Source organism: Mustelus asterias, chromosome 11, assembly GCF_964213995.1.
Source record: "Mustelus asterias chromosome 11, sMusAst1.hap1.1, whole genome shotgun sequence".
Lineage (NCBI taxonomy): Eukaryota > Metazoa > Chordata > Chondrichthyes > Carcharhiniformes > Triakidae > Mustelus > Mustelus asterias.
Genome location: NC_135811.1, coordinates 110,341,992 through 110,359,461, shown reverse-complemented (window position 1 = coordinate 110,359,461; position 17,470 = coordinate 110,341,992). Strand labels below are relative to the sequence as shown.

Genomic DNA, 17,470 nt, shown 5'->3' with positions numbered 1-17,470 from the left:
ATTAATCTACCCTGATTTGTTAGTCTTTTAGTCCCAAGTTATTCTAAACCCTCTGTTACACCTCACTATAGGAAGGATGTGATTGTATTAGAGGGGCTACAGAGGACATTCATCAGGATGTTGCCTGGGATGGAACATTTGAGCTATAAGGAGAGACTGGATAGGCTTGTTTTCTTTAGAGCAGAGAAGGCTGAGGGGGGACATGATTGAGGTGTGTAAGATTATCTAGGGACAGGGTGAATAGGAAGTATCTGTTCCCCTTGGTTGATGGATCAATCACGAGGGGGCAAAGTTTTAGGGTGAGGGGCAGGAGATTCAGAGGGGATTTGAGAAAATCCTTTTCAACAGGCAGTGCATTCCAATATGGAATGCACTGCCTGGGAAGGCAGTGGAGGTCGGAAACCTTACAACCTTTAAAAAATATTTGGATGAGCATTTGAAATGTCATAACATTCAAGGATATAGGACGAGTATAGGAAAATGGGAGCAGCGCGCCTTTAGTGGTAGATATTGTTGGTGCAGACTCGATGGGCTGAAGGGCCTTTCTGTGGTGTATGACTATTATATTGAGCTTGTTTTTATCAGACCTTTCAATGTAGTTTGTGTTTCTTTGTTTGGCTGGAGGGGAGAGTTAACCACCACAGCCTTCACATGATCACCCATGACCTGATCCCCTCAATGGAAAATATTCACAAATCTCTGCGTTTAATATTAGACAAACCACTGAAGTGTCATTTGGGAGAAACATCTCAATCTCTCTGAGCCAGTTGATTTCCCCTCGCTGGGTAATTTGAGTGCTGCATGGTTCCATTCTCCGGGGTTGCCTGATTCTGTGGCTGAACTGCGACTAAGATTGAAAGAGTGTGAAATGGGAAATAGAAATGTATTTTATCGCATTTGCTGTTTCTGTTGCGCAGAGGATGAACCAGAGGAGAAAACTCCAATCATCAGGTAAACATTGCGCAGAAACTAATTTACTTTCAACATTTTCAACTGAAATTCTGCTGTGTCAGGAAGCTAATGTGGGATAAACAGGCAGCCACGGGCTTTATTTAATTGGTGGCTTATATACATATCGATTGTTTCTTTACAAAGCAAGTAGGTGAGTGGGTTCTTCAGGTTTTTCACAGAGGAGCTAGAGAGGCAGCACGGTGACACAGTGGTTAGCACTGCTGCCTCACAGCACCAGAGACTTGCATTCTATTCTGGCCTTGGGTCACTGTCTGTGTGGAGTCTGCACATTCTCCCCATGTCTACATAGATTTCCTCTGGGTGCTCCGGTTTCTTCCCACAGTCCTAAGATGTGCAGGTTAGGTGGATTGGCCACGCTAAATTGCCCCTTAGTGTCGGGGGAACTAGCAGGGTAAATATGTGGGGTTCCGGAGATCGGGCCTGGGTGGGATTGTTGTAGGTGCACCCTTGATGTATTGAATGGCCTCCTTCTGCACTGTAGGAATTCTATGATTCTATACATGGGGCAGGGATTATAACATTTGCTTTGACTTGCTTGGGTGATGGATGGGTGTGTAGTGTTGGGTTAGATTAATTTGTGTAGTTGAGTTGTCTTGGATTATATAGGTTAAGATGGGATAGGTTGTATTGGTTAGGAAGATTGAGTAAAATCAGATTATATTGAGCAGAAGGAATACTATTTGATTTCATCTCATCAGTTCAAATTTGTGAGGTCAATTATTTTTCTGCTCCAGATAAAATCAACAATTTAGCATTGACTCTTACAAAATATCTACTGCATAGAAAGAGATCTGAGCTGGTCTTTATCTCCATATCAGTCTTTTCACTCCTCATCTCATTATATCAACAGATCTGCCTATTCCTTCTCCTGTTTATTCAGCTCCTCTTTAAATGTATCTATAATTCAACTCAGTCACTCTCTGGGAGCGAGGTTCCACATTCTCACCAACTCTGGGTAAAGAAATTTCTCCTGAATTCCTGATTGGATTTATATATTTATGGCCCCTACTTATGGACTTGCCCAAAAGTGGAATTATTTTCTCTATATTTACCATATCAAACTCTTTCATCATCTTAATGACCTCTGGCAAATCAGCCTCTCAACCTTCTCTCTTCTGGAGAAAAGAATTCCAATCTGTTCAATATTTCTTTATAATTCTAACCTCCCTGTTCTGGTGTCATTCCAGTCAATCCGTTTTTGCATCTTCTGCAATGCTTTTATATCCTTTGTAAAAAGCAATGGAGACCAGAACTATTAGCAGTAATTCAAATCCGGTCTAATCAAGATTCTATCAAGTTTAATATTCTAATATACCATTTTGGATACTGTTGGGGGAGATGGCTCACCAGAGGAAGGTGACAGCAGCCAGGTTGATGGCACCGTGGCTGGCTCTGCTGGGCAGGAGGAAAGAGTGGCAAAGCTATAGTGATAGTGGACTCAATTGTAAGGGGAATAGACAGGCATTCTGCGGATGCAAACAAAACTCCAAGATGGTATGTTGCCTCTCTGGTGCAAGGGTTAAAGATGTCTCGGAGTGGCTGCAGAGCATTCTGGAGGGAGAGGGTGAACAGCCAGCTGTCGTGGTACATATAGGCACCAGTGATATAGGTAAAAAATAGGATGAGGTCTTACAAGCTGAATTTAGGGAGTTAGAAGTTAAACTAAAAAGTAGGACCTCAAAGGTAGTAACCTCAGGATTACTGCTAGTGCCACGTGCTCATCAGAGTAGGAATGTCAGGATAACTAAGATGAACACGTGGCTTGAGAGATGGTGCAAGAGGGAGGGATTCAAATTCCTGGGACATTGGAACCGGTTCAGGGGGAGGTGGGACCAGTACAAATCGGACGGTCTGCACCTGGGCAGGACTGGAACAAATGTCCAAGGGGGAGTGTTCGCTAGTGCTGTTGGGGAGGGTTTAAACTGATGTGGCAGGGGGATGGGAACCGATGCAGGAAGTCAGAGGGAAATAAAGTGGGGACAGAAACCAAAGGCAGTAAGGGGAAATAAAGGCAGAGAAACCAAAGACAAAAATCAAAAAGGGCCACAGAGTACAGAGACTGTGGAGAACTCAGTGAATGGGTCCAATGAGGCTGAGAAATAAAACACAGGGAGAGTGTACAAAACATGGCAGGACAGATGGTCAGGGCAGAGAGCAAGGGAAGTCTAGATTAAACTGCATTTATTTAAATGCAAGAGGCCTGACGGGCAAGACAGATGAACTCAGGGCATGGATGGGTACATGGGACAGGGATATTATAGCTATTACTGAAACATGACTTAGGGAGGGACAGGACTGGCAGCTCAATGTTCCAGGGTACAGATGCTGTAGGAAAGACAGAACAGGAGGTAAGAGACGAGGGTGAGTTGTGATTTTGATAAGGGAGAACATCACGGCAGTACTGAGAGGGGATATATCCGAGGGTTATAAAATAACCAAAGACAGCCATAGTATCCAACATAGGCTTGGATGGAGAGAAATTTGTTGAGTGTATTCAGGAGGAATTTCTCATTCAATATGAATGAGGCAAAGGAGAATCCAAAGAGCTTCTACAGATACATAAATGACAAAAGAGTAACTAGGGAGAGAATAAGGCCTCTTAAGGATCAACAAGGTCATCTACATGCGGATCCACAAGAGATTTCAGACCATCTTCATAGAATCCTACAGTGCAGAAGGAGGCCATTCGGCCCACCGAGTCTGCACCAACCACAATCCCACCCGAACCCTATCCCCGTAACCACATTCATTTACCCTAGCTAGACCCCCTGACACTAAGGGACAATTTATCATGGTCAATCCACCTAACCCGTACATCTTTGGACTGTGGGAGGAAACTGGAGCACCAGAAGGAAACTCATGCAGACACTGGGAGAATGTGCAAACTCCACACAGACAGTGACCCAAGCTGGGCCCCTGGTGCTGTGAGGCAGCAGTACTAACCTCTGTGCTACTGTGCTGCCCCTGTGCCACCGTGCCACCCCTAAGAGTGAGATCCTAAATGAATAATTCTCATCAGTACTTACTGTTGAGAAAAGCATGGATGTTAGGGAATTTGGGGAAATAAATAGTAATGTCTTGAGGAGTGTACATATTACAGAGAAGGAGGTGCTGGAAGTCTTAAAGTGCATCAATGTAGACAAATCCCCGGGACTTGATGACGTGTACCCAGGGCGTTGCGGGAGGCGAGGGAGGAAATTGCGGATCCCCTGGCAGAGATATTTGAATTATCGACAGCCACAGGTGAGGTGCCTGAAGATCGGAAGATAGCAAATGTTGTGCCTTTGTTTAAGAAGGGCTGCAGGGAAAAGCTGGGAATTACAGACCGGTGAGCCAAACATCTGTAGTGGGTGAGTTGTTAGAAAGTATTCTGAGAAATAGGGTCTACAGGCATTTAGAGACGCAAGGACTGATTAAGGACAGTCAGCATAGCTTTGTGAGTGGAAAATCATGTCTCACAAATTTGATTGAGTTTTTGAAGGGGTAACCAAGAAGGTAGATGAGGGCAGTGCAGTCGACGTTGACTGCATGGACTTTAGCAAGTCCTTTGACAAGGTACCGCATGGTAGGTTGTTGCATAAGGTTAAATCTCACAGATCCAGGGTAAGATAGCCAATTGAATACAAAGGAAGGGGTGTCTAAAACTAGAGGACGTAGGTCTAAGGTGAGAGGGGAGGGATATAAAAAGATCCAGAGGGGCAATTGTTTCACACAGAGGGTGGTGAGTGTCTGGAATGAGCTGCCAGAGGTAGTAGTAGAGGCAGGTACAATTTTGTCTTTTAAAAAGCATTTAGACAGTTACATGGGTAAGATGGGTATAGAGGGACATGGGCCAAATGCGGGCCATTGGGACTAACTTCAGGGTTTTAAAAAAAGGGCGGCATGGACAAGTTGGGCTGAAGGGCCTGTTCCCATGCTGTCAACCTCTATGACTCTATGACATGGGTAAGATAGGTATAGAGGGATATGGGCCAAATGTGGACAATTGGGACTAGCTTAGTGGTAAAAACTTGTGGCATGGACAAGTTGGGCTGAAGGGCCTGTTTCCATGTTGTAAATCTCTATGACTCTTCTCTGCTTTTCAATTTTATTCTTTATGGAAATGGTTTGCAATGCTTTGTTTTTCTTTGTCCTGATCAACCTGTGTCACTAATGTCTCCTCTGTTCCATTTAGATGCTTATTTTCCAATAAAGTAAGTGACCTGCTGATTTTTCACCAAGGTCTATTGCCTCCTGCTTAGCTTACTGAAATGTATTTGTCATTTATGCACACATTCTGTGAGCTTATTCATGTTTTCCTGTATTTTATTGCAGTCCTCCTCTGCATTAATTTCATACCTCCCTCAACTGGCAAATCTGCAAATTTTGACATTGTCTTTCCAAGTCCCAATCTTATATATAAATAGTGAACAATGCTGCTCTTTTAACGAAATAAAGTTAGTCTGAATCATCGAGAAATCTCACCATGGCAATATTGGTTATTAGAGAGCCTCAATCTTAGAATCATGAATGATTATAGCACAGAGGATGCCATTCAGCCCATTATATCTGCCCTGCAAGAGTAATTCAGAAGTCCCACCCTTTTGCCTTTTCCCAAAAGCCCTGCAAGAATTTTTCTTCAGATAATTATTAAATTCCCTTCAGAAATCTGTGATTAATCTGCCTCGTCCACACTCAGTCCTTGCAGACCCTTGCCACTCGCTGCGTAAAAATTGATTTTCCTCTTGTCGCCTTTACTTATTTTGCCTTTAAATCTGTTCTTAGATTCTCAATCCTTCCACCAATGGGAACAGTTTCTCTGTCTCGATCCCTTGTGATTTTGAAAACCGATATCAAACTTCCTCTCAGCCTTCTCTAAGGAGAGTAACCCCAACAATCCCAACTTATAGTTAAAATAAATTTACAGGATCCATTCCTGTAAATTGTCAAATTTATTCACTCTCTCCCTGAAATGTGTCCGGAATTAGACACACTTTTTCCAATTGAGGTCAAAGCAGAATTCTATAAAAGGTTCACCATAACTTCCTTGTTTTGTAGCCTATTATTGTAATGTTCTTTTGTAAGCGGTGTATGGTCATTTATACAGAGGTTATTATGTAAATTAAATGGAGAAGGTTGGAAGTGACCCAGTTGGGTTGTCTCTTTTGTGAACAGCGACACGTTGCTGTATTTTGCCCAAGAAGCTCAGCGCAGGAGATCGGAAGAAACGAACTTGTGGAATGAGCCCCAAGATACATCCCACACGGAAAGAGATGATGACCGAGAACTTTACAACATGCTGCAGAAACGGGCCAAGACACGAAGGGGCTCGCAGGTGAGCTGTGAGTTCCAATTCAATTCAGCTTTCCCTCTGACAACATTCCTAAATCAATGTTAACACACGGTTAACATGGCGACTCACAACGTGTCATCAGATATGGGACAGGACGGGGGCTGGAGAGGTTTGGGGGGAAATTGCAAAAGAGGGACTCAGTTGGTGAGGGTGAAGGATGAAGGGAGAGGATCCGGACAACAGCTAGAGTTGGAGCATTCCCGAGTTCACCGTCTGCAGTGTTGGTGGGAATGCGATTCATGGAGGGATTTAAAGATCAGGACGAGAATGTTAAACCAAAGATACAGTGAGACTGGGAGTGGATCAGCCAGGATGGAGGTGACAGACAAACAGAATGATGGTAGTGTGTCCAATGGTCATCATCTTCTGACAGAGGGCAGTGCAATGGTTTGGGTTGGAGCCTGGGACAGAACGCATTGATGTAAGTCTGTCTCCTCTCTCCCAGGGTTACCGTCGCCTCAGCATTGACATTCACGCAGCTCGTCAGGAACGCAGAGGTGTACTGGAGAAGTGGAAGATGATTTTAGAAAACTTGGGTAAGTAATAATGTGTTATCTCAAGGGAAACCTTATCATTCCAATTCCCTGCCTTTCCCTTAAAGTCCTTCCAGCTCTTTCCCTCCCTCCCCTTCCAATTTGTTATCCTTCATTTCTTCTTTTCTCCTTTTTCTTCTTCACTGTCCCTCTCTCACTTTCCCTCACCCTCTTGTATTTTCTCTCTCTCTCTCACTCTATTGCATTTTCCCCCTTTCTGTCCCTCCGCTCTCTCTACATTCTGGTGCCCTCTCCCTCTCTCTACCTCTCTGTTTTTCACTCTCTCTGTCTCCCTCTCTCTCTCACAATGTCCTACTCTATCCCTCTCTCTCACAACCATCTCTCTCTCTTTCTCTGTTCCCACCTTCTCTCTATCCCTCCTATTTCTCAGTCCCCTCCTCCTCTCCCCCAGAAGTTAACCCTGGACCAGATCCCTCTCCAGTCGGAATCAGCTATGAGCTCCACTGTTGCAATGCTGTTTTGATGCCATTCTTGGTGACATTGCTGTTTTGCAGGTTTTCATGCAGAGTCTGATATGCTTTTGAATGTCACATCTGTAACTTCCTACAGCAACATGCGGAACGCACCACAGGCAAAGAAACTGTTGGACATCCTGGCTCAAGAAACCTCAATATTTGAAAATAAAATGCCTGCAGAGAGATATATCTTTGTTCTGGTGGGTGTGTGGGTGGGGGGGAGGGGGAGGGGGGTGAGGTGGGTGTGTGGGTGGGGGATGGGGGTGAGGTGGGGGGGTGAGGAGGTGAGGTGGGGGATGAGGTGAGATGAGGTGGGGGGTGAGGTGGGAGCGCAGATAGGGGAAGGGGATGGGAAAAGGTGAGCAAGGTGGAAGGATAGGGAGATTTGGGATGTGAAGTTTTAAAGTTTATTTATTAGTGTCACGAGTAGGCTTATATTGACACTGTAGTGAAATTACTGTGAAAATCCCCTAGTCGTCACACTCCTGTGCCTGTTCAGGTACACTGAGGGAGAATTTAGCCTAGCCAATGCACCTAATCAGCACGTCTGTTGGACTGTGGGAGGAAACCCACGCAGACACGGGGAGAATGTGCAGACTCTGCACAGACAGTGATCCAAGCTGGGAATTGAACCCGGGTCCCTGGCACTGTGAGGCAGCAGTGCTAACCACTGTGCCACCACGGAGGGAGGGGCGGGGAGGCTGTGAACAACATTCAATATTGGTGGTGACTATTGTAAAGCCCAAACATGACTGATTCAAATTTAGTTTTTAAAAATCTGAATTTAAAACAATATCATTTGCATCATAGAAGGAGATCATTCACTCCATCAGATCTGTACTAGCTCTTTGTCCAGTCAGATTGAAATCAGTTCATATCAAAATATGATTACCCTCTGTTCCCTATAATGTGTGTGTGAGTATGGATGTATATGTGTGTGTGTGTGTGTGTGTCAACGTGTGTGTGTGCAAGTGTGTGTGTGTATGTCTCAGTGTGTGTGTATATATGTGTGTGTATAGAACATAGAACATAGAAAAACTACAGCACAAACAGGCCCTTCAGCCCACAAGTTGCGCCGGTCATGTCCCTACTTACCTAGGCCTATACATAGGCTTACCTATAACCCTCAATCCTATTAAGTCCCATGTACTCATCCAGAAGTCTATTAAAAGACCCTATTGAGTTTGCCTCCACCACCATTGACGGCAGCCGATTCCACTCACCCACCACCCTCTGAGTGAAAAACTTACCCCTGACATCTCCTCTGTACCTACTCCCCAGTAAACCTGTGTCCTCTCGTAGCAGCCATTTCAGCCCTGGGAAAAAGCCTCTGAGAATCCACCCGATCTACACCTCTCAACATCTTGCACACCTCTATCAGGTCACCTCTCATCCTTCGTCTCTCCAAGGAGAAAAGACCGAGCTCCCTCAACCTATCCTCATAAGGCATGCCACCCAATCCAGGCAACATCCTTGTAAATCTTCTCTGCACCCTTTCAATAATTTCTACATCCTTCCTGTAGTGAGGCGACCAGAACTGAGCACAGAACTCTAAGTGGGGTCTGATGAGGGTCTTATAAAGCTGCATCATTATCTCCCGACTCTTAAACTCAATCCCTCGATTGATGAAGGCCAGCACACCATACGCCTTCTTAACCACCTCCTCTACCTGCGAGGCCAATTTAAGAGTCCTATGGACCCGGACCCCAAGGTCCTTCTGACCCTCTACACTGCTAAGAGTCTTACCCTTGATGTTATACTCCTTCATCCCATTTGACCTGCCAAAATGTACCACTACACATTTATCCGGGTTGAAGTCCATCTGCCATTTCTCCGCCCAGTCTTGCATCCTATCTATGTCACACTGCAGCTTCTGACATCCCTCCAAACTATCCACAACACCACCAACCTTCGTGTCGTCGGCAAACTTACCAACCCATCCCTCCACTTCCTCATCCAGGTCATTTATGAAAATGACAAACAGCAAGGGTCCCAGAACAGATCCCTGGGGCACTCCACTGGTGACCGACCTCCATTCAGAAAAAGACCCATCTACAACCACTCTCTGCCTTCTGCAGGCAAGCCAGTTCTGGATCCACAAGGCAACAGCCCCTTGGATCCCATGCTCGCTCACTTTCTCGAGAAGTCTTGCATGGGGGACCTTATCGAATGCCTTGCTGAAGTCCATGTAAACCACATCTACCGCTTTTCCTTTGTCAATGTGTTTAGTCACATTTACAAAGAACTCCACCAGGCTCGTAAGGCACGATTTGCCTTTGACAAAGCCGTGCTGACTACTTTTGAGCATATTAAACTTCTCTAAATGTTCATAAATCCTGTCCCTCAGGATCTTCTCCATCTACTTACCAACCACTGAGGTTAGACTCACCGGTCGGTAATTTCCTGGGCTATCCCTATTCCCTTTCTTGAATATAGGAACCACATCCGCAATCCTCCAATCCTCCGGAACCTCTCCCGTCTCCATCGATGACGCAAAGATCATCGCCAGAGGCTCTGCAATCTCTTCCCTCGCCTCCCACAGTAACCTGGGGTACATCCCATCCGGTCCCGGTGACTTATCTATCTTGATGCTATTCAAAATTTCCAACACATCCTCTTTCTTAATGTCGACAAACTCAATCTTCTCAGTCCGCCGCAATCCTGTAGTACAACCACCCAGGTCTTTCCCACCGTGAATACCGAGGTAAAGTATTCATTAAGCACCTCTGCTATTTCTTCCAGTTCCGTACAGACTTTCTCACCTTCACATTTTATAGGTCCTATTCCTTCACATCTCATCCTTTTACTCTTCACATATTTATAGAACGCCTTAGGGTTCTCCTTAATCTTACCTGCCAAGGCCTTCTCGTGACCCCTTCTGGCTCTCCTAATTTCCTTCTTAAGTCCCTTCCTACAAGCCGTATACTCATCTAGATCCCTATCATCGCCTAGCTTTCAGAACCTTTTGTACACTTTCCTTTTCTTTTTGACTAGGTTCAGCACAGCTTTCGTGCACCACGGTTCCCGTAACCTACCAAAACCTCCCTGTCTCATAGGAACGTTGTCATGTAGAACTCCAGACAAACAATCATTGAAAATCTGCCACCTTACTTTGGTACTTTTCCTCGAGAATGCCTCCTTCCAATTTACGCCTCTAATCTCCTGCCTGATGGCTTCATATTTCCCCTTACTCCAGATAAACACTTTCCTAGCTTGCCTGATCCTATCTCTTTCTAATGCTAGCGTAAAGGAGATAGAGTTATGATCACTATCCCCAAGATGCTCCCCCACTGAGAGATCCGACACCTGTCCAGGCTCATTAGCCAGTACCAGATCGAGTACAGCCTCTCCTCTTGTAGGCTTATCCACATGCTGTGTATGTACGTGCATATATTCAGACAGAATCAGGGTTGACTGTCAGGGCCTTGTGTACAGGTGAAGTGGGGGCTCCCTGGGTAGCTGGTCAGACTGTAGTCAGTGTGACTGGTTGGTGTTGAGGATAGCAGAAATGGAGGAAATGGTAATAAAGTGAGAGGTGATTTGTGTTTCTCTAGGATCGTTTAATCACACTGGATGCTGCAGAGGATTTCCTGTCAAAGGCGCGAATTTATTATCCACGGGATCAAAGTCCTGAGGTGGAGAATGAGGGACAGGACTCAGTGGCTGTCCTAATAAAAAGAACAAATGAAATCAAACCAGTAACAGATGAGGAACTGGAAGAAGTTGATGAGGACATTCTCCTCTCAAGATCGCTGGAATTGTGATTGTCAATTCAATTTGGAATTCCTAATCCGTGTTTTCCAAAGGTTGTTGCAATAGTTCCTCCTTGTCTTGCCTGTTGGAAATTGTACAATGCAGAGAGAGAAAGAATTTGCATTTCCAAAGCACATTTCATCACCTCAGATGTCCCAAATACTCGACAGCCAATGAGATCCTTCTGCATTGTAGCCACTGCTGCAATATTGGAACACAACAGTCAAATTGTGCACAGCAATATGATAATCTGTTTTGAATTGAGTTGATTGAGGGATAAATACTGCCCAGCACACTGGGATGAACTCTCCTGCACTTCCAAATATTCTGATGGAATCTGACCTCCATCTGAAAGGGTCAATGGGGGCCTCAATTTAGCAGCACATCGACAAGACAGCACCTGTCACAGTGCACAATGAAGCAGTTCAAATTGCTCTGTAAATGCCGGCTGTTGAGTTTGGATGGGGTACAGTGTATGTGTGAAAGGAGGACTTGCACTATATTGATTTTCTATCCAGCTTTGTTTGTGTTCTCTCTGAGCCGCTGTCAATAAAAACATAAAATATATGTTTTGTCTCATTTTTATTACATATGACTGGAACAAAAAGCTGAGATCTTTGTGTTGCTGGGAGAAGGACAAGTTTCACACGCTGGGGGAGAGAGAGATATCAGCCTGAATGTTTGATCTTCGCTTTCTGCTGCTTGTGAAATTCCTGCACAATAATTTTGATTCATTTTTCTCAGTCTAAATGGAGACACAGTTTGGGACTTAACCATAGAATCATAGCAAATAGAGGCCATTCAGTTCATCGAGTCTGCACTGACAACAGTCCCACCCAGGCCATATCCCCGTAACCCCAAATATTTACCTGCTAATTCCCCTGGCACTAAGGGGCAATATCCCTACACATTTACCCACTAATCCCTCTAACCTACACATCTCAGGAAACAGGGCAATTTTTAGCACGGCCAATCAACCTAACCCGCACATCTTTGGACTGTGGGAGGAAACTGGATCATCTGGAGGAAACCCATGCAGACACAGGGAGAACATGCAAATTCTGCACAGACAGTCACCTGGGGCCGGAATTGAATCTGGGTCCCTGACACTGAGAGGCAGCAGTGCTAACCACTGTGCCACCCTAACTCGGAGGAACGGAGATCCCAGGAAAGGCATGGAGACCCCGAGAGAGGCACAGAGCTTTCGAGAAGGACAGGGAGACCCAGGGAGGGGCAGAGAAACTAGGGGAGTGAGATGGTGGGAAAAGTGAGTGTCAGAGTGAGGGTGTGATCAGGCAAGAAGTGTGAGAAGAATATTGTTTCTGCTGGATTAGAGAAGGAAACACTTCCTCCAGGGAGGCACGGTAGCACAGTGGTTAGCACTGCTGCTTCACAGCTCCAGGGACCTGGGTTCGATTCCCGGCTCGGGTCACTGTCTGTGTGGAGTTTGCACATTCTCCTCGTGTCTGCGTGGGTTTCCTCCGGGTGCGCCGGTTTCCTCCCACAGTCCAAAGATGTGCGGGTTAGGTTGATTGGCCAGGTTAAAAATTGCCCCTTAGAGTCCTGAGATGCGTAGGTTAGTGGGATTAGCGGGTAAATATGTGGGGGTAGGGCCTGGGTGGGATTGTGGTTGGTGCAGACTCGATGGGCCGAATGGTCTCTTTCTGCACTGTAGGATTCTATGAGTTGTGTTTGTGACTCACACGATCCCACACCCCGTCTCTCAGTAAAGTAAATAACTTGAATTTCTATCACTCCTTTCACAGCCACGGGATGTCCCAGAGCATTTTCCAGCCAGTAAAGTACTTGTTGAAATGTTGGGCAGTGTTTATCTGGTGAGAATCCAAGCGGCAGCTTCCCGCTGTATTTTTAACCTCGTTGACAAGAACTGTTGGGGGGGGGGGGGGGGTGGGTCCTCGCGACTTGCGCTGGTGGCCAGGAACTGAGGCTTTTAAAAAAGGCGCCCCCACCCCCCGACCCCCCACCCAATCCTCCCCAACCACCTGCAAGAGCTGTGCCAGGGTATTGCCAGGCATAGCCCTCACCCCCCGGGGGCTGAACTCACCTGTGCACCTCTGGCAGGTTCTGCTCCCTCAGTACTGACCCTCTGACAGTGCCGCACTCCCTCAGTACTGACCCTCTGACAGTGCGGCACTCCCTCAGTACTGACCCTCTGACAGTGCGGCACTCCCTCAGTACTGACCCTCTGACAGTGCGGCACTCCCTCAGTACTGACCCTCTGACAGTGCGGCGCTCCCTCAGCACTGACCCTCTGACAGTGCGGCACTCCCTCAGTACTGACCCTCTGACAGTGCGGCACTCCCTCAGTACTGACCCTCTGACAGTGCGGCACTCCCTCAGCACTGACCCTCTGACAGTGCAGCACTCCCTCAGCACTGACCCTCTGACAGTGCAGCACTCCCTCAGCACTGACCCTTTGACAGTGCAGCACTCCCTCAGCACTGACCCTCTGACAGTGCGGCACTCCCTCAGTACTGACCCTCTGACAGTGCGGCACTCCCTCAGTACTGACCCTCTGACAGTGCGGCACTCTCTCAGTACTGACCCTCTGACAGTGCGGCACTCTCTCAGCACTGACCCTCTGACAGTGCGGCACTCCCTCAGCACTGACCCTCTGACAGTGCGGCACTCCCTCAGTACTGACCCTCTGGCAGTGCAGCACTCCCTCAGCACTGACCCTCTGACAGTGCGGCACTCCCTCAGTACTGACCCTCTGACAGTGCGGCACACTCTCAGTACTGACCCTCTGACAGTGCGGCACTCCCTCAGCACTGACCCTCTGACAGTGCGGCACTCCCTCAGCACTGACCCTCTGTCAGTGCGGCACTCCCTCAGTACTGACCCTCTGACAGTGCGGCACTCCCTCAGTACTGACCCTCTGACAGTGCGGCACTCCCTCAGTACTGACCCTCTGACAGTGCGGCACTCCTTCAGTACTGACCCTCTGACAGTGCAGCGCTCCCTCAGTACTGACCCTCTGACAGTGCAGCACTCCCTCAGTACTGACCCGCTGACAGTGCGGCACTCCCTCAGTACTGACGCTCTGACAGTGCAGCACTCCCTCAGTACTGACCCTCTGACAGTGCGGCACTCCCTCAGTACTGACGCTCTGACAGTGCGGCACTCCCTCAGTACTGACGCTCTGACAGTGCGGTACTCCCTCAGTACTGCACTTCGGGTGTCAGCCTGGGAGAGATGCTCATGTCTCTGGGTGGGGTGTGAGTAGGGGAGTGTGGTTTTGGTGGGGTGTGCAGAGGTGTGGGGTGTGGGGAGGGATATGGGTGGGGTGTGGGGGAAGGGGTGGGGGATGGGGAGAGGATGTGGGAGAGGGTGGTTGTGTGTGTAGGGGGGGGTGTGGGAGTGTGTAGGGGTGGGTGTGGGGTGGGGAGAGAGAGGGTTTTGTAGGGGAGGGAGGGGATGTGAGGGGGATGGGTGGGGTTTTGGTTGGGGGGTGAGTTGGGGGTGGGGGGTGGGTGGGTGGTGTGTGGAGGTGTGGGTGGGGGTTGGGCGTCCGTGGTGTGTGGAGGTGTGGGTGGGGGTGAGTGTGGGTGGGGGACGGTGTGAGGGTGTCGGTCGGGGGTGGGTGGGTAGGGGATGGCGGTGGGTGGGGGAGGGGGCGGGTGGTGTGGGGGGTGTGGGTGGGGGTTGGGTGGGGGTGGGAGGGTGTGGAGGTGTGGGTGGGGGTGGGTGGGGGACGGTGTGGGGATGTGGGTGGGGGGTGGGTGGGGGAGGGTGGGTAGGGGATGGGTGTGTGGGTGGGGGGTGGGTGGGGGAGGGTGTGGGGATGTGGGTGGGGGGTGGGTGGGTAGGGGATGGGGGTAGGTGGGGGAGGGGGTGGGTGGGTGTGTTTGTTGGGGAGGGAGGGTTGGGGTGATGTCCTTTGATCTTCGCCCTGACTTTGGGGATTGTTCCAGTCGTTCAATCGGCTCCTTTGTTGCTCAGAGCCTGATTCTGGTCAATGTGAAGCAGGACTGCTCATTAATCCGATTAGGAACATTATCCCTGCTCTGGGCAGTCACACAGACAGCTGTGAAGCTTGAACTTTAGGTGCTGATATCTGGAAATCACTGGGAGCGAGTCAACAATTCTGCGGTGAGTTGTTCGAGTGAATTTAGACACTGAGAACATTCCCCGAAATAGCCCCGGGTGTGTATAAAGGGGCGGCTGTCCCCGCACACACAGGCACTGGGAGAAGCTGGTGAACCCAAACAGGGAGACTGTCGCTGGGATGGAACTGACACCCACTGCCACTCTCAGCTGCTTAGTGAATGAGGAGAACAGCCAGAGGAAGGAGCTTTACTCTGCACAGTGGCAGCAACTCAGCGTCAGGACACGGGCTCAGGAGCGGTGAGTCTCCACCCAAACTGTGCCCAGTCCTCACTGGCTCACAGAGGGCCGCTCACTGGAGTATCGCCCAGGGTCAGCACTGAGAGAACAGCAAGTTACAGCCCAGTGACTGAGGCACAGAGGGGGAGGGGGAACACAGACAGGGGGGATAGAGAGAAAGATACAAAGAGACATAGAAATATATATATAGAGAAATAAGGAGACAGAGACGCGGGGGGTGGGGGGGGGGGAGAGGAGTCAGAGAGAAAATAGTGACAGAGAGAGAGACAAAGAGAGACACACACAGAGAGACACACACAGAGAGAATAAAGTGAGATCAACAGAGAGACAGAGAGAGATAATTCGAGAGTGAGAGAAAACAGACGCGCACAGAGACAGAGGAAGAGAGAGAGAGAAAGCCAGTGAGAGAATCAGCGACAGAGAGAGATACAGAAAGACCGAGAGACAAATAGATATAAAGGAACAGGGAGAGCGAGAGAGAGAAATACAGAGAGACAAACAGAGGGTGGGTCACACAGAGAGTCACAGACAGAGAGAGAGAGAGAGACAGAGGGAGGGTCATACAGAGAGTCACAGACCGAGACAGAGAGAGAGACAGAGGGGGGGTCACACAGAGAGACAGAGAGGCACAGCCAGGTTCAGACAGAGATTGTTTGAGAAAAGGCGTTGTTAATGAAGGGAATATGGATGAGGATCCGGCTAAATCTCCATCTGTTAATCTACATGTTTCTCCTTGTGGCAGATGCTCTTTAAACGAGGTGGATGATGTCCGGAAGGAGAGTTACAACAGGAAATATCAGGTGACCTACCTGGTGCAGCGAAACCCCAACAATGTGATGAGGATGGGCCGCTTGGGAGAGGCACTGACTGAGTACCGCCTGCCATACCGCAAGCAGCTGCCACTGCCCATCTTCAGCCCCACTCACATCAGCAACAAGGTGGAAAGGGCAGTGACTCCCCCAGAGCTAAGTACAATCATTGAGCTGGAGCGAGCTCTGGGCTCGGGCGGCAGGTGTCAGGATAAGAGAGACATCTCCGAGATCACCAGAGAACTTCCTCCAGTCATCCAGCCTGTCAGACTGGACAGCAAGAAAGCGGACATGGTGCAAAGATCCCTGTCCAGGTCCATGTCCCAGGAAGCTCAGAGAGGCTGAGAGAGGCTGAGAGGCGGCGGGACTGAGTGCAAAGGCTGACTGTGTTGAGGAATGTTTCGCGGGGGGAGATTTTGTGGGTCGGATGATGATGGAGTGAGAGGCAGGACAGCAAGTGGAAGAAATTGTGAAATGTAACTGGAAGTTTAGCGATTATGTGAAATGTACTTCGGGCACTAAAGCAAAAAGATTGTATTTAAGTAGATGTTTCCTGACTTATTTTTGTAATTATTCACTGGAAAGTTTCATTTTATTTTTAATAAAGAATGACTGAGGAACTTGCTGCTTTGAGACAGTTTCATAATTTCCTCAGAGACTCGCTGGCAACAAATGGAAAAATATCCAAAAACGCTTCATTCGAAAAAGAATTAACCTGAAGCCAAGAATGCAAAGCGACGGCTGTAAACTCGCTCCCTACTGTGGGGTTTAGGTTATAAAAGCAAGAAAAGTGAACATTCTGGAGACAACAATAGGAATCGCAATCGCCAATAACATAACAGAGAGTGTGTGTGGGGGGGCGGGGGGGTGGTGGGGAGGGAGGAAGGGGGGCGGGAAGGAGGGGGAGGGATGAGAGTTGTATAGGGAGGGTGAGGCGTGAGTGTCGATGGGCTGGGAGAGGGTTACAGGAGACAGGGCCACATTCATAGAAAGAATCATAGAAGAATCATAGAAACCCTACAGTGTAGAAAGAGGCCATTCGGCCCATCGAGTCTGCACCGACCACAATCCCACCCAGGCCCTACCCCCATATCCCTACATATTTACCCACTAATCCCACTAACCTACCCATCTCAAGACACTAAGGGGCAATTTTAGCACGGCCAATCAACCTAACCCGCACATCTTTGGACTGTTGGAGGAAACCGGAGCACCCAGAGGAAACCC

The 17,470-nt window shown here is 48.2% G+C and overlaps 2 protein-coding genes across 2 annotated transcripts; both read left to right on the top strand.

Moving 5' to 3' along the window:
• Positions 1-760: 760 nt before the first annotated feature.
• LOC144500813 (melanoregulin) lies at positions 761-11,614 on the top strand. Its single transcript, XM_078224282.1, has 5 exons — positions 761-951; positions 6,127-6,286; positions 6,750-6,840; positions 7,353-7,513; positions 10,868-11,614. The coding sequence occupies exons 1-5, from the start codon at positions 869-871 to the stop codon at positions 11,075-11,077; spliced, it is 705 nt and encodes a 234-aa protein (XP_078080408.1). The 5' UTR covers positions 761-868; the 3' UTR covers positions 11,078-11,614.
• Positions 11,615-15,230: 3,616 nt separating this feature from the next.
• On the top strand, positions 15,231-16,867 carry LOC144500811 (telethonin-like). The gene is made up of 2 exons (XM_078224277.1): positions 15,231-15,434; positions 16,177-16,867. The coding sequence occupies exons 1-2, from the start codon at positions 15,316-15,318 to the stop codon at positions 16,586-16,588; spliced, it is 531 nt and encodes a 176-aa protein (XP_078080403.1). The 5' UTR covers positions 15,231-15,315; the 3' UTR covers positions 16,589-16,867.
• Positions 16,868-17,470: the final 603 nt, after the last annotated feature.

Bases quoted from the DNA above. Each gene is read 5' to 3' on its own strand.
- LOC144500813 (XM_078224282.1), top strand. From the start codon at position 869: ATGGGAAATAGAAATGTATTTTATCGCATTTGCTGTTTCTGTTGCGCA. The intron at 952-6,126 runs GTAAACATTGCG...TTTTGTGAACAG, and splicing joins GAGAAAACTCCAATCATCAG to CGACACGTTGCTGTATTTTG. The intron at 6,287-6,749 runs GTGAGCTGTGAG...CCTCTCTCCCAG, and splicing joins AGACACGAAGGGGCTCGCAG to GGTTACCGTCGCCTCAGCAT.
- LOC144500811 (XM_078224277.1), top strand. From the start codon at position 15,316: ATGGAACTGACACCCACTGCCACTCTCAGCTGCTTAGTGAATGAGGAG. The intron at 15,435-16,176 runs GTGAGTCTCCAC...TCCTTGTGGCAG, and splicing joins AGGACACGGGCTCAGGAGCG to ATGCTCTTTAAACGAGGTGG.